This window comes from Crinia signifera, chromosome 7 (assembly GCF_055691185.1).
Source record: "Crinia signifera chromosome 7, ASM5569118v1, whole genome shotgun sequence".
Taxonomy (NCBI): Eukaryota; Metazoa; Chordata; class Amphibia; order Anura; family Myobatrachidae; genus Crinia; species Crinia signifera.
Genome location: NC_139223.1, coordinates 149291886 through 149308185, shown reverse-complemented (window position 1 = coordinate 149308185; position 16300 = coordinate 149291886). Strand labels below are relative to the sequence as shown.

The 16300-nt window shown below is 46.2% G+C and overlaps 1 protein-coding gene across 1 annotated transcript in view; it reads right to left on the bottom strand.

Moving 5' to 3' along the window:
- FAP (fibroblast activation protein alpha) overlaps positions 1 to 12774 on the bottom strand; it is a 160500-nt gene extending 147726 nt beyond the window's left edge. Inside the window, exons 1-2 of the mRNA XM_083155040.1 lie at positions 12769 to 12774; positions 12518 to 12599 (exon numbers count right to left, since the gene is read on the bottom strand). Of these exons, the coding sequence (XP_083011166.1) occupies positions 12518 to 12599; positions 12769 to 12774 (88 nt within the window). The remainder of the gene's footprint in view (positions 1 to 12517; positions 12600 to 12768) is intronic.
- Between the last annotated feature and the right edge of the window lie 3526 nt (positions 12775 to 16300).

The following is a 16300-nucleotide window of genomic DNA, read 5'->3' as shown; positions in this document are numbered from 1 at the left end:
ACCTGACCTCCCACTATTTTCAACCAGGTTCAGCTGAAAATGTACCCTGTAAAGTTTCATTACCTTTCATGCACAGCCTCAGCCAGGGTGTGAGCTATGAGTGGCACCTCCCATGCACAGCCTCAGACAGAGTGTGAGCTATGAGTGCACCTCCCATGCACAGCCTCAGACAGAGTGTGAGCTATGAGTGGCACCTCCCATGCACAGCCTCAGACAGGGCGTGAGCTATGAGTGGTACCTCCCATTCACACCCTCAGACAGGGCGTGAGCTATGAGTGGCACCTCCCATGCACACCCTCAGACAGAGTGTGAGCTAGGAGTGGTACTTCCCATGCACACCCTCAGACAGAGCGTGAGCAATGAGTGGCACCTCCAATGCACAGCCTCAGACAGGGTGTGAGCTATGAGTGGCACCTCCCATGCACAGCCTCAGACAGTGTGTGAGCTATGAGTGGTACCTCCCATTCACACCCTCAGACAGGGTGTGAGCTATGAGTGGTACTTCCCATGCACACCCTCAGACAGGGCGTGAGCTAGGAGTGGCACCTCCAATGCACACCTTCAGACAGGGTGTGAGCTATGAGTGGTACCTCCCATTCACACCCTCAGACAGGGTGTGAGTTATGAGTGGTACTTCCCATGCACACCCTCAGACAGAGCGTGAGCTATGAGTGGCACCTCCAATGCACAGCCTCAGACAGGGTGTGAGCTATAAGTGATACCTCCCATGCAAACCCTTAATGCGAATTGAAGTGTGAGAAAAAATTGACAGGTCAAAATGTGCAATTTTCGTGGTAAATAGTGCTATTTATAATATTACCACATTACGCATCCTATGAAATTTTCCGATTTTCGGAACATGTGCAAATTCGGCTGTTTTTTTTAATAAAAATCGCAAAAGTTTAAATATCTCATCCTATTAAATGTCACCCATAATCTTGTTGAACAGTAAGTATGCCTGAATGCAATCCCTTAATATACCCTCCAATAGCTTCCAGACTATTGATGTAAGATTAACTTGTCTATAATTACCCGGATGTGTTTTATTTCCCTTTTTAAATATTGGTACTACTTCCGCTATTCACCATGTCCTTGGTACTAAGCCACATAAAATTGGATTTACAAAAATAAAGTGTAACCTAGCCTAGCTATTTTTCAAGCTCAGTTGCATCAGAACCCTTGGGTGAATTCCATTTGGTCCTGATAATTTATGTACTTTCATTTTGCAGAGTGGCTTATGGACATCTTACACATTATGCCACAAAACGTAATGCCTATTACACATTATGCCACACACTGTATTGCTTATTACACATAATGCCACACACCATAATGCTTATTACACATTTTGCCACACACTGTAATGCATAATTCACTTAACACCATACACCATAATGCCTATTACGTATTATTATATATTTTTTTTAAGATCTGACCCCCAACGCATGTGGCAGGGCATTCAAGTCATCAGTTACTATAAATCAAACAAATAAAGGGCCTTATTCTGATTGACTCGCAAGGCTGAGAAATTCGCAGCCTTGCAAGTCCATCGGACACCGCCCTCCGTCCGCAGTGCCGGCCACCCCCCACACGGCTGCGAATGGGTGATTTACATTATAATCCATTCGCAGGCAGGGAGAAATCATTTCTCCCATGCACGCAGTTCAGAGTGACCTATATAGTCACTCTAAACTGCGGGCACCCTGTGCAAGGACAGGGCAGGCAGCTGGCATCCGGTGATGTCAGCTGCCTGCCCCCCCCCCCCCCTCCTGCATGTTTGTCATGGCCTCATTAGCCTGGGAACGCCCAGCGTTCTCAGGGGAACGCCCATGGAACGCTTGGCATTCCCATATGCTAATGGGGCAGCTAATGGGGCAGCCCCGGCACTTCTACCCAGCGGGGGGAAGCTGTCAATCTCCAGAGGTTCCCTGCATGTAGTGCCACAGCGCTAGCCCCAACTGCCATCACACTCCTCAATCTTTACAGAGCTGCTTGGTTAATGTGGGACGGAGGTGTCGGGAGGGGGAGGCTGTAGCAGAGCTGCAACATAGTAAGAGCAGCCGGAGAGCAGCCACAGCCTGCCTCCGGCTTTCACAGATCAGAGCATGATGCCGGCTCCCCCCGGCAGAGCAGGGAGCGGGCGGGGGAAGGAGCGGGCTGCATGACTCCGGTGCCCTTTGATGTCTCGGCGACCGGAGCTAGTGTTCTGCCCTCCCTAGGCCCCTGCCTCCGATTGTATGCCAACTTATGGATGAAACACCACCATCAAATTTGCTGATGATACAACTGTTGTTGGGCTCATTAGTAATAATGATGAGACAGCTTACAGGGAGGAGATACATCATTTGGCTACTTGGTGTAATGAGAATAATCTAGTTCTTAAAGTCAGTAAGACGAAAGAGCTTATCGTAGATTTTAGGAAATCACTGAAAACTCAACAAAAACCTGTTCAAATTGATGTTGAACGGATCTCTAGTTTTACGTTTTTGGGAACCTACATCTCTGATGACCTGACTTCGATAGATATATTGAAGAACTTCTATCGTTGTGCGATTGAAAGCATCTTAACCAGCTGCACTACAGAATGGCATGGGAGCTGTACAGTAGCAGAATGCAGGATGGTTCAGCGGGTAGTTAAGACAGCTGAGTGGATTGTTGGGACTTCTCTTCCAGCGGTGGACAATACTGAGAAGAAAGAAGGGCACGGAGTATTCTGTAGGCTCAGAGATTGTTCACACTCTTGCCGCCTGGTAGGCGTTTTAGATGCTTTAAGGCTAAAACAGGTAGATTAAAAAATAGCTTTTTTCCCAGGAGCCATTGCGGTATTGAATTCTAGTATCTGATATAGCAGGATTTATTAATGTATAGTTTTATTTATTGCTGTATACAATATTGTATCTGACTGATGCTAAACTGTATGTTGTTACTATGGCCCTTATTCTGGTTGGTGCGGTAATATCCGCGTGCGTTCGTGCCGCCGATGTTTTGTGTCTGCGCATGTGCAGAGGCGTCTCTGCGCATGTGCGAGCGGGGCGTACGGCCAAATCCCGCATGAAATGTGAACACTCCGACCAGGGGGTGGAGAGGGGCGTGAAGGGCTATTTGGGCTCATTACGATATGCGTACGCCCCGCGTTTCATGGGCGTTCCCATGCAAACGCTGGGCGTACGTATGTTAATGCGGCCGTGACGCACGTTTAGGGGGCAGACATATGACATCGCCGGATGTCAGCTGCCCGCCCAGATCCCTGCTTTTGCACGGAAAATTGTCCGTGGTCTGAGGTTGCGGGAGCTGGTGGAACACTCGGTCCTGCATTCGATGGTCTGCAACCATCGAATGATGGGGGAAGTTCCCTGAGATGGAGGAGGCGTATTCCATGAAAATTACACGTGCGGTCCGTTCGGACAGCTTCTTGCCGCGTACGGACGGAGTTGGCGATCCGTATGGAAGGCGGGGTTTCGCACGCACGGTCCTGGCCGCATATTCGGATCCGGCCGCACCGATCAGAATAAGGGCCTATGTTATGCATGGTAATAACAATAAAATGTATTGTATCGTATCATATACAACACACCTCTTCGCTCCATCGCTGACCGCCAACTGACCTCTCACCTAATCACCTCCTCCCACTCCCGTGTCCAAGACTTCTCTCGCACTGCCCCCCTGCAGTGGAACAACCTCCCACCACCCATCAGGCTTTCTGATTCCCTTACCTCCTTCAAGCGCTCCCTCAAAACCCACTTTTTTCGACTAGCCTATCCCTCCTCCTAACCTCTTTTGATCCTCCTATCCTGCCTCCGTTCCCATCCGTTCCTACTTTCCTATTGTTTTTTCGTTCGTCCACCCACCTCCTTTTAGTATGTTAACTCTTATGAGTAGGGTCCTCCTTCCTCACGTACTCACCCTACCTCTTTACCTCACCTGTGCTCCTGTCCTGTTCTTCCCTTCCTCTACTTCATCCTCAGTCTCCTCGACAATTTTGACACCTACTTCTGAACTGATGCTGATTTTAGTTCTACCAGCTATACCCCTATTTATACTGTATTTTTCAACACACCCTGTACGTTACCTTGTAATTTTTTTTTTGTTTGCTATGTACGGCGCTGCGGACACTTTGTGGCGCCTTATAAATAAACATACTACTACTACACAATAGTGCCTAATACACATTATACCATACATGATTATGCTTTTTTCACAATATGCCATACACAGTTCTGTCGCTGACACCATTTTATGTCCCAAACACAAAAAGTTCCCTTACAAATTATTCCCCACAGTAAGGCTTCTAATTACTCGCTGGCAGGGGTTTCATGCCAGAAGATGCTGCTTTCTACATTTTCACCTCACGAAGCCACGCCGCCATTCCCGGTAACGCTATACACACACAGTGGGGTAAATGTAAATATTGCACCCCCTATTGCATTTTAGTATAATGCCCCCCTGTAATGCCACTTACAAATGTCCCCACTAGTGACGCATAAACATAATGCCCTTAGAAGTACTTACCACCCTACGTGCTCATTGTCAAGTGTTACATGCTCCCTCCCATGTGTTTCATGCTTCTTGCTAAAGGTTTCTTGTATTTTGACAGGGGTTCCTTGCTCATTGCCTGGGGGGTTACATGCTCCTTGCCTGCATGTTACATCCTCTTTGCCATGGGGGTTACGTGATTGTTGCCTGGGGGTTACATGCTCCTTGCCTGCGGGTTACATCTTCTTTGCCATGGGGTTACATGCTCATTGCCCGGAGGTAACAAGCTCACTGCTCGGGGATAACAGGGCTTGTTGCCCTGGATTATATATATCCGTTGCCCAAGGGTTACATGCTTACTGCCCGGGTGGTTACACGTTTGTTACTAGAAGCTGCAGAGGCACAGCGCACCAGTGCTCCTGAAATCTGGAACTTGAAGGTATCACTAGGCTTGCTGTGCTCACCTGACAAATGCTAGCGGTACAAAATTACCTTTATCATCTGTCTCCTCTAAAGGGGTGGCCATCTTTGGAGAGTCGCAATGTCTCTGTCCATGTGGACAGAGACTCTGAACCCTTGTGGTGCCGCTGCTTGGGCTGGTGGCACCAAATTTCTTAATGTGTAAATGACCCTGGAATCAGCAAATTAGACAGGTTGTCTATCATGTTTAAGCCAGCTCCCAGACTCCTGGGAAACACGCCAATGGGATTTTATGGTCAGTGATGCACAGCAGCGAATGGATGTTTTGCATAAACATCCATTCGCTTTGCTGGGGTGTCCGCCCACATCACTCGATGGTCGGTGACCATCGAATGATGTTTAGCGTGCACGCTTATATAAGTGACTTTTGAGTTACTTAGTTTAGCGTGCACGCTGGAGTGATATGGGCGGGCAGCTGACATCCGGTGATGTCAGCTACCCGGCCCACACACCCGCGTCACTGCCTCATTACCATGAGAACGCCCAGCGCTCTCATGGAAACGCCCATGGAATGCTGGGCGTTCCCATATGGTAATGGGGCAGCCCGGCGCTCCCCGCCCATCTCCGCCCCCCCCCTCGCTGCCATGGGTGCGTGCACCCGGCGACCCGAAAGGTCGCCGTGGGTGCACGCACCATGCGCCTGCACATGCGCAGAAACACGCCTGCGCATGCGCAGATGCACAACATCGGTACTGCGTGCGAATGCGCGCAGTACCGATGAAATCTGAATAAGGCCCATAGACTGTAAGCTCCACTGGGGCAGGGACTGATATGAATGTTCAAATATTCTCTGTAAAGCGCTGCGGAATATGTGTGCCCTATATAAGAAACTGTTAATAAATAAATTAAATAAATAAATAATGTAAGCTGTAATGGAAACAGATTTATGTGAGTGAAAAAATACTCTTAATCAGAGGCGTACCTAGATATTCGTAGTCCCCATAGCAAAAGTTTGGAAGGGCTCCATATTTAGCAACTGATGGTGATAAATGTATGTAAAACATATTAGCTAGACAGCAAATATGGGCCCCCTTCAGCTCTGGGCCCCATAGCAGCTGCACCCTTGCTCTTAATATCACTGTATCATTAATGGTGCTTTATTAATGAATAAACAATAATAATATTACAGTACTATGTCCCAAGCTTTCCGTGATTCAGCCACATACTAAATGTAGTGTTCTTTTGAATTGTTCCCACTTTCTGACTAATGTCCCTGTGCTGTATGAGTAAGTATTTCCTCCCATGACCTCAGCAGGATATCGTGACCTCCAAGCCAGGACGGATGCAGGTAAGAATAGTTTCATTAGAACATTGCAAGTTTTAAGAGTGTTTAGTAATTGGGTGGAGAATAATTGAATAAAGAACACAAATAGATTTATGTCTGGAAATTGGATGTAGCAAGCGAATCCTCCCAACGTATGACGATTCATGTAGTTAACCTTTGCATACCCGAAGTCATATGCAACTGGTGTACATTTTTGTCCCCTTGCAGTAATACAGCACCATAACTAGAAGTTACATTGGGGTAGATGAATTAAGCCTTATCAAGTGATAAAGTGGAGAGTGATAACAAGTGATAAAGTACCAGCCAAGCAACCCCCAACTGTCATTTCTCAAAGACAGTTTAGGATAGTTAGGAGCTGATTGGATGTTACTTTTATAACTCTGTATCACTCCCCACTTTATCACTTGTTAAGGTGTAATACAGTGTTGGCCCAATGTCCATTGTGTCTTTAGCTACAAATAGATTGGGAATTGTGAGCTAGCTGCCCAAAAAACAAAATTAATGCATATTATGCCCAGCTCGCTGCTCGCTGCTCGCTGCAGTCATCTTTGCTTCATTCACAATGGGAAGACGACAGTTTCCGCTAGTGTGATTTGGGACCTTTGCCTCCATTTACGATCCGATTCGCAATCCTGCGTGCATCGTATCGGAGTCGGAGATCGGACATGGCTGCCACAAGGATCTATCGGATCCCGCAGCCATGACTGGGATCGCATACGATACATTGTATGCAAAAGGAATGCATACGATGTATTGTATGAGGTCCATCCGCTGCGGAGCTGCCAGGAGGGTTGAACGGTTATCGCATGCGATACCTGGCACTAGTAGATGGGCACCTTTTACTAAAGCTTCCAAAAGGAAAAGAGGCAACGTTGTCCATGGCGACCAATCAGATTATGTTTATCATTTCTCTGTTGCATCCTTGAAAATTATAGATAGAATATGATTGGTTGCTATGGGCAACATCACTTTTAGAAGCTTTAGTAAATGTATCCTGTGAGGGTACGAGTTCCTCAATCACTCAGACACCGAGCAGATGAAACCAGAAGAATGGTTTATTTTCCACAGCACGCACAAATAGACAATAAACAGTGGCAAAGGTAAATTGCAGAGTAGAAAGATATTCAGGTAGCAGGCCCAAACAGACAGTCCTTGTATAGTCACAGTCCCAGATCAGTTCCACAGGGCAAACTATCACTTATCCCACACCGCAGTGATAGCATATAAGTCCACACGATACCTAGACAGAGCATAACCTCTTAGTCCAGGACAGTCCATCAAATTCTCTTCCCTCTCTTCCTGCAAAACCCCAACTTACATCCCAAAGGCACCCCTCTCCCCCTCCCTCAGGAATTCTTAACCCTTCCTATGCTGGGTGCAGTTGCATGAATGTAACAGGGTCTCCTATTACCTGTCCAGGGGCTGATTAACTCACTCCCTTCATCTGGCTTTGAAGCTTGTGTATGTGAGGGATTTCACACCTTCATGTAAACAGATCTCTTCTCTGGAGAGTGACCCTGGTGTTATCCAGCCTTTAGCTTCTTGTTATTTGGGGGGGAAGTGGATGTCTCTGCCACTACCTGTTGTCTCTGTTACTAAACAGCCTATAAAGAGGTCCTTTGATCCCTGAACCAAAAACTATACACAAACTGAACAGATTCTAATCTAAGCATTTGGTCGCTTCTAGCCGGACCATTTGTCTCCACATACACAGTTACAATATTTAAGTAATACGCATTTGGGAAGACTGCCATAATTAACTTCATAGTCACAAATCCCTTATTCATGATACCATCACAGTTTACTAAGAACATTACCTGGAGGCAGTGACGTAACCACGGGCAAATGGTCTCAATGGTATAATGCTTACATGAATAAAGTCCTGGGAAATACAGACATACATAGGACTACAGGGTACAGACTGACTAAAGTGTACATTTTTCACTACAAATAATAAAATATCATAATTACAGTCTTACGGTCAGCCTGCTAACCTCACACTCCTCCCCCTACATCTTTAGTCACTGTGCCCAGTTGCTCAGGAACCAATAACAACCTGGAATAGCGGGATGCAGAGCCGAGAATCTGGGGTTTGGATGTACCACCGGAGTCCCACAGGGTGACATCATACCAAACCCATCTTGTAAAAGGCGGCTGGTTTGCCGAACCAGCAAGGGCATGATTACAGTCTAAGTCATACATTGGAACTAACAAGGGATGTAGCGATTCCTCTTCTTCGGATTCTGGGTACCCCCCCTCTGCAACATTGTAACCTACTAATACTTTTGCCTCGGGCACAATGGGGCAGGGACCACGTTCCACCTCCCCCTCTTGCCCAAGGAACAGGGGCCAAACAGCAGGCCAATATAGGGGCTCTGGCCCTGGCACTTCCACCACCCCGTCATGTCCTTCCTCCCCCAAACCCAAACTAGGGGCATGGCAAATTTCAGTCCAGCATTTGGTCTCAATGTCCAGGGCTGAGGAGGGACCCTCCATCAGGAACAATTCCGCTGGTGGCTGCAGGGCAGGCTGGTCCAAGGCCAGTCCTACCCCCTCAAAAGCCTGGGTCTTACCTGCCGCTTCCTCTGCGCAGTCCTCAGTCTCCAGGATAACCACCTTCCCCAGCTGAATATGCTGGGCAGCCTGAAGCACGACATCATCTGCGACTGGTATGCTTGTGGCCTGGATGTTGTCGAACACTCCTCTAACCCCGGCGATCTCTTCTTGGATGCAGTCCTCATAGATCCCCTGGCAGCAGGATAATAGCTCTTCATCTTCCATCTCAGCAAAAGGGAAGCTGTAGTGCAGATCCTCCTGAATAACCTCCTTCATTATGGGGATAACCTCCCCCTGTATAGAACACGAAGCAGCTTCCTCCCTAGGATGGGGGAGAAGCAGTTGCAAACGGTGCCTTTCATCACGCCCCCTGCGACACTGATCTTGCCATGCTGGGGTATCCAGGAGCCCCCGATCAATCGCCTCTTCCTCTGCCACCACGAAGCACTCCTCCAGACACTGCAATTGTTCCCACACACTCAGCTGTGCACCGAAATGGAGGATACATGCCCGATAATCGGTAAATGCTTTTGTAGGATCTCCCTGATCGTGAAGGATCTGCTGAATGATTTCCCCGCGAGTGCTGGATTGGATGGGTATACCTCGCTGATGACATTCTGCTATCAGCTCCTCCATACTCATTTCTTCAAGGGCAGTTAGGGGCCCCCCTGACAACGACCCTTCTCTTGCGGTAACAATTAATTCTGTGGCAGACCCCTCGGTTGTCTGCCCAGATTGCAGTAGCCCCCTTCTAGACCTTTCCTCTGGTTCTATCTGGGGCATCAATTTATTCTGGACTTGTCCTTCAGCCTCAGAATATTGTCCTCTTTGGAGCATCTGGGTAACTGTAGCAATCACTTCCTCTGTAAATTCTACAAACTCTGGCTCTCCCAGCAGATTCCAAGAAGTGGCCTCACCTTTACAGTGCAGGAATGCATCCCCCAGGTAACACAACTTGTCCTGAATGCTGGATACTCTCCACCCGCTGACCATCTGCTGAGCTTCTTCCCAGTACTTCCAGATATACTGCATTTTACTGACAATAAATAACAGATTCGGCTTCCCAGCCTGCCGATACACTGAAGAACCTCCATCCCTGAGCTCCTCTGCTCCTGGGGTCTTGAGGCATCCATTTTCTTTCCTTGTAAACATTTTCCCTTTCCACAGGAATGACACCTGCTCACTTGCTGAACATCACCTTATTGCATTTTCCGTTTCCTTACATATGGTCTGATCCTCTGTTCTCTGTGCTTTCTGTGCTCGAAGGTTGGTGTCTGAATGATCCCACTGTCGCTGCCGCCAAATGTGAGGGTACGAGTTCCTCAATCACTCAGACACCGAGCAGATGAAACCAGAAGAATGGTTTATTTTCCACAGCACGCACAAATAGACAATAAACAGTGGCAAAGGTAAATTGCAGAGTAGAAAGATATTCAGGTAGCAGGCCCAAACAGACAGTCCTTGTATAGTCACAGTCCCAGATCAGTTCCACAGGGCAAACTATCACTTATCCCACACCGCAGTGATAGCATATAAGTCCACACGATACCTAGACAGAGCATAACCTCTTAGTCCAGGACAGTCCATCAAATTCTCTTCCCTCTCTTCCTGCAAAACCCCAACTTACAACCCAAAGGCACCCCTCTCCCCCTCCCTCAGGAATTCTTAACCCTTCCTATGCTGGGTGCAGTTGCATGAATGTAACAGGGTCTCCTATTACCTGTCCAGGGGCTGATTAACTCACTCCCTTCATCTGGCTTTGAAGCTTGTGTATGTGAGGGATTTCACACCTTCATGTAAACAGATCTCTTCTCTGGAGAGTGACCCTGGTGTTATCCAGCCTTTAGCTTCTTGTTATTTGGGGGGGAAGTGGATGTCTCTGCCACTACCTGTTGTCTCTGTTACTAAACAGCCTATAAAGAGGTCCTTTGATCCCTGAACCAAAAACTATACACAAACTGAACAGATTCTAATCTAAGCATTTGGTCGCTTCTAGCCGGACCATTTGTCTCCACATACACAGTTACAATATTTAAGTAATACGCATTTGGGAAGACTGCCATAATTAACTTCATAGTCACAAATCCCTTATTCATGATACCATCACAGTTTACTAAGAACATTACCTGGAGGCAGTGACGTAACCACGGGCAAATGGTCTCAATGGTATAATGCTTACATGAATAAAGTCCTGGGAAATACAGACATACATAGGACTACAGGGTACAGACTGACTAAAGTGTACATTTTTCACTACAAATAATAAAATATCATAATTACAGTCTTACGGTCAGCCTGCTAACCTCACATATCCCTTAAGTAACAATATCTAAATTTAATAGCTATATTTAAAGACTATGTTTTAGAATTTTGCAGCACATGTCGCACAAACAGTTGTACTGTATTTCTGGGACAAATGTTGGGTGCACCCTGTGATATATCATTCCTACAACCACTGAACTATATATTTGTACCCAATATGTCTGTTAATGACGTTCTTCACAGACATGTCACGTCAACCCTGCAGCACAGTGGATGCCAATACTATATATCTTGCTGCTTTATCAGTGCATCTGCCTGTGTGTACAGCTGACAACACCACCCTGCCCATAATGCTGGCTGCAGGAACAGCTGACATTGACATCACAACTGGGCGGGCACATTTAAATGCTCATCAAGTTGTTATCTCTGGCAGCAATATCATGCGGCCTATTGGTTGTTGTATATGTTTACCAAAATAGGTTGCACCGTCGCTGGGTCTGCCGGTTGTTGACGCCATCAGCCAAGTGTGTACCCAGCCTTATTTGGCTAATTCAAAATAAACCCAAATATTGCAAACAAAGCAGTGATCCCCGGTCCAAACCTTTCACGCTGAATCCGTGCTGCCCATTATACACAGGGCAGTCCAACTTTAACCCTTCTTATTACCTGGGTTGAATTGCTGGGTTGGTCAACCTGGGTTATTCACTTTGGTGCTTTCACACTGCACCTAAAGCCGGGACAAACTGGCAAAAACCCGGGTTATAAATGTGATGTGAAAGGGGTACTAGATATTCTAAATATATATGGGTTGAAAGAAAAGTAATATTTCAGGACTATTACACTTTAAAGCAGAAAGAGTTGGTTTTGTCAATAATGCACCCAAGATTTGATGCATGCAATCAGATTTAAGGTTTATCAATGGATCAAAACTTAAACTAATTATATCAATTGCATGACTTGATCAAAGCTATACAAAGCAAACTATACTGACTTGTGAATAAATAAGTATTGTGACAAGGAATCACATACAAGGAATAAGATGAAGTCTTGTTCTTTATTTTGTAGCAGTTAAACAGCATACCAGGTAAACAGTATAGGCAAGCACGGTTACAGCATTGCAGCATACAGATGTCACTCACAGCATAGTACAAACTCCTCATTATGTCGCCCTACCATAGCCCACACCCCCGGCCTATCACCTGGGCAGCTATTCCCCCATCAAATGACCTCCTGCACCGGAAACACTTATATCAGAAAGCCACAGGTGCTTCTAATCAGCCCAACCCTGATCACATCAGTTAGGAAACCTGGACTGGATCTAAGTTACCTGCTGCTACTGCTCTAAAACCTGGACTGGAGTATCCACATTATCCTCATGTGGAAATATACTGTATCTGCCATAGTATTAATATTGTGAACTTATTATTAGTTTTATTTGATACAGTATATTGTTCCACTTACCTGCCGCAAGAAGTGCAATTATGACCACCAGTACTATGACAACGATTGCCACAGCTACACCAAAAATTACTTTCATAGGCGTCTGTAAAAGAAAGAAATTCAAAAAATGTTTGAATTCTATTTAGCACGAAGCACATAAATCATGTAATGTATCACTGTAAACTAAGATTAATAGAGGTATATGTATATATGCAATTTCACAAGCCTCAGGCATCAGTTTCTCACAAAACTGAGGAAGCATACACACTCACCTTCATCCTCCTTAGGACTGACAGATAAATGATGTTTTTCCAAAAGCTGCTTTTGAATGGTTGTGAAATACCTCAGTCCTGGAAGTTACTTTATGATCTAGGAATCCTCTTACAGGCTGCAGGTTTTGCACGATACTTTCAATGGTTTTGCTAACTTTTCAGATTTTTATAAATAAATTGAAAACAGACCTTATGGGTGTTCCTGCTTCAGAAAGAAACGTGGGAGGAGCCACAGTTTACCCAAACCGCACTGTCCAATATAAGAATAGCTAAGCTTCCTGAACACCAATAATCTTTATGATTCAGCCGTTCCTCACACAAGAAATGTGCAGATATGTAAAATCTGATATAAACGTCTGCAAGTCTTGGGAAACGACTTAAAAAAAGTACAAATTGCAAACTGAAAGAAAAGTTAATGTGAGGGTATTTTATTATTTATTTCCCACCAAAACAGGAGTGTGAGTCATGTCATTCGCAATGTGTGATTGATGCACAGAGTACAGCTAAGGTCACAGAACATATGCACATATGGCAATGTTCAGGCACTGCTTGTGTATGTTCAGGATATACCAAGGACAACCGTTATGAAATGTAGTTTGAGGTAGCACAGTAGAAATAATATAATATAAAATATATAGGGCCAGAGAGGTGAAATATGGACAAGGTATTTTAAGGTGTCTCAGTTTTGTCCTTTGCCTTTTGAGGTATGCCGCATATTGTATTTGCTGTTATAAAGCACTTTTTAAAGTAGAAATCTCACATGGTGTTTTTCCCTTTCAGTAGCAAGAAAAGCAACTTTTAAGTATCTGCTTGTCATATCCTTATGTGCCCTCTACAAGTCATTATCTCCTTTTCAAAATCTCTTTGGTGAATGCAAACTACAGTATAGCTGCCACTCACACATACTCATAGATCTTGTCATGGGCCAGATGTACTCAGCTTTAAAAGTAATAAAATGATGAGTGATAAAGTTGCAGCCAGTCAGCTTCTACCTGCCATGCCACAGGCTGTGTTTGAAAAATGAGTTAGGAGCTGATTGGTTGGTGGTTTATTACTCTATTTTATCACTTTTCAAGGCTCAGTACTGTACATCTTGCTCCATATCATGCGAAGGCATAGGAGGGAGAGGGAAGGGAGAGAGCTTTGCACAGAACAGAAAGTGCTTAAGGTCCATACACACTGGGCGATTATGGACAGCAATGACCGCTGTCATCGCTGGGGGGAAAGCTGCTCAGTGCATACACACTGAGCAGCTTTCCTCCTGCCTGGCTCTGTCAGAGGGGGCGGACAGCCAAAGCCGTCCACAAAGCCTCTCATTTGCTGGTAATACAAGCAGGTGAACGGCTTTCACAGAGATGATTCGGGAGCATTACCGCTCCTCAACGGGCCATACACACTGGGTGTCTTTAAGCTGAAAGCTGCACAAAACACCAAGTTGGAGCGGCTTTCAGCTCAAAATTGCCCAGTGTGTACGGGCCTTTAGAGTGGTGGAGCCTTTCTGCCCACAACATGTTGGTCCTCATCGTGAGTGTCGATGTCGTACATAAATGGACGATGTCTACACAGATGAGTCCACCATGCATGCATCCCAATTGTATGTCCACAGAGTGGCGTCATAAAATTGGTCTCATGGGGGTTATTCGCAAATATTAAGTATCACCTGAATGCATCAGTAGGGACTGCAGCAGGAATCCACAATCCCCGCTGTGATCCCTCCTGCACCGCCATTGGCCGCAACCCCCATAGGTTTCTATGGGGCATGTGAAGCTGCCCGATGTATCAACATCAGGCAGCATCGCAATGGGTCCCCGGTCTACTGCATTCGCAGACCCACGGCATCCGGCAAAACAGAGCACAGGAATAGACTCCTTTTGGGGCCCCTGTCCCTTTAGGTTGATACATTCTACCGAAGGATTGCATATTGCAATGCGGTCCTGGGTGGTAATTGCCGCACAGATTGCATTGCATATGTGGTCCTCTGGGCCTCGTGGTCGGATAATTTAGTAGGCATTCCTTGGAGGTAACAAGGCGATAGCAAAGCTAGTGTGCCCTGGGTGTGTTGGCCCACAGCCATTCACACGGGAGCCCAAACTTAGATGGAGAAACTACCTGCCATAGGGCTGGGGCAAGATATTGTGGCATGATTGATGATGCATCTAAATCCATACAATAATGGAAATAATGGGGCCAACGCAGAGTTGGATTTATGCTTGCTTGCAGAGTCTTGCACATTTACCCATGGCACATGCTCTGGAACTGAGGGGCAGATTTATTAAGCTTGGAGAAGAGATAAATTGTAGATAAAGCGGAGAAAAGGTAAAAGGAGATAAAGCACCAGCCAATCAGCTGTGTTTGAAAAAGACAGTTGGGAGTTGATTGGCTGGTGCTTTATCTCCTTTTACCTTTTCTCCGCTTTATCTCCAGTTTATCTCTTCTCCAAGCTTAATAAATCTTCCCCTGAGTGTATGCAAGTACAGTTGACAAAGCAGAGCAGACCGGCAGCTACCAACTGCTGCCCCTAGTGATGGATCTAAAGGGAGGGGAATCTGTGCGATAACTCGCCATAACACACACACACATATCCTCTCCTTCAGGGGGCCACCACCTTCTTGTCTTCCCCATAGCTGGCTGAGAGCTGTTATGAAATCCTGATGTAGTTTGATCATTTGGCTATAGGAACCTGCGAGAGGTCTTTATGCCTATAACAACCTCAGGTTTTCCCCATATGGGTAGTGTTCACCGGTATTTAGCAGCTGCCAGGACTTATGCTCTATAGCTATAGCCGATTATCAGACACAGGATTACATGTAGCAATGGGTATAGCACTCAGCAGCAGTTACGGATGTCCAAGCAGAATGTATACAGACTGGGAGCACAACCGGATAGTGAACTAGTGCAGAAACTGGCAGCACCAGTGCAGGAAGATAGACAGGATCGGAGTGCGGAGCAGCACAGGTTCAGCTGGGCAGACAGACAGAACCGGATTGTGGAGCAGCAACGGTTAGGTGGGCAGACGAACAAGACCAGAAAATAAATTTGTCACCAGAAGGTGCAAAAGCGCTCAATTCTATTGTACAATTCTATTGTAACCTCTTACAATAGAATTGAGTGCTTGTTGACTTTCTGGTGATGAATTTCTATTTTGGTTGCACATTTGGGGTGTTTTTGGTGACGCCCTCATCAGAGGGACCTATAACAGGTCTATTTATTCTTGTTCTTGACTGACAAGCCTGGCACACAGACAGGACCGGATTGCAGAGCAGCACTGGTTCAGACGGGCAGACAGACAGGACCTGATTGTGGAGCAGCGCTGGTTCAGGTGGGCAGACAGACAGGAACGGATTGCGGAGCAACAACGGTTCAAGTTTGCAGACAGACAGGACCGGATTGCAGAGAAGCACTGGTTCAGGCAGGCAGACAGACAGGACCTGATTGTGGAGCAGCACCGGTTCAGGTGGGCAGACAGACAGGAACGGATTTCGGAGCAGCAACGATTCAGAAAGACAAAACTGGATTGTGGAGCAGCACCGGT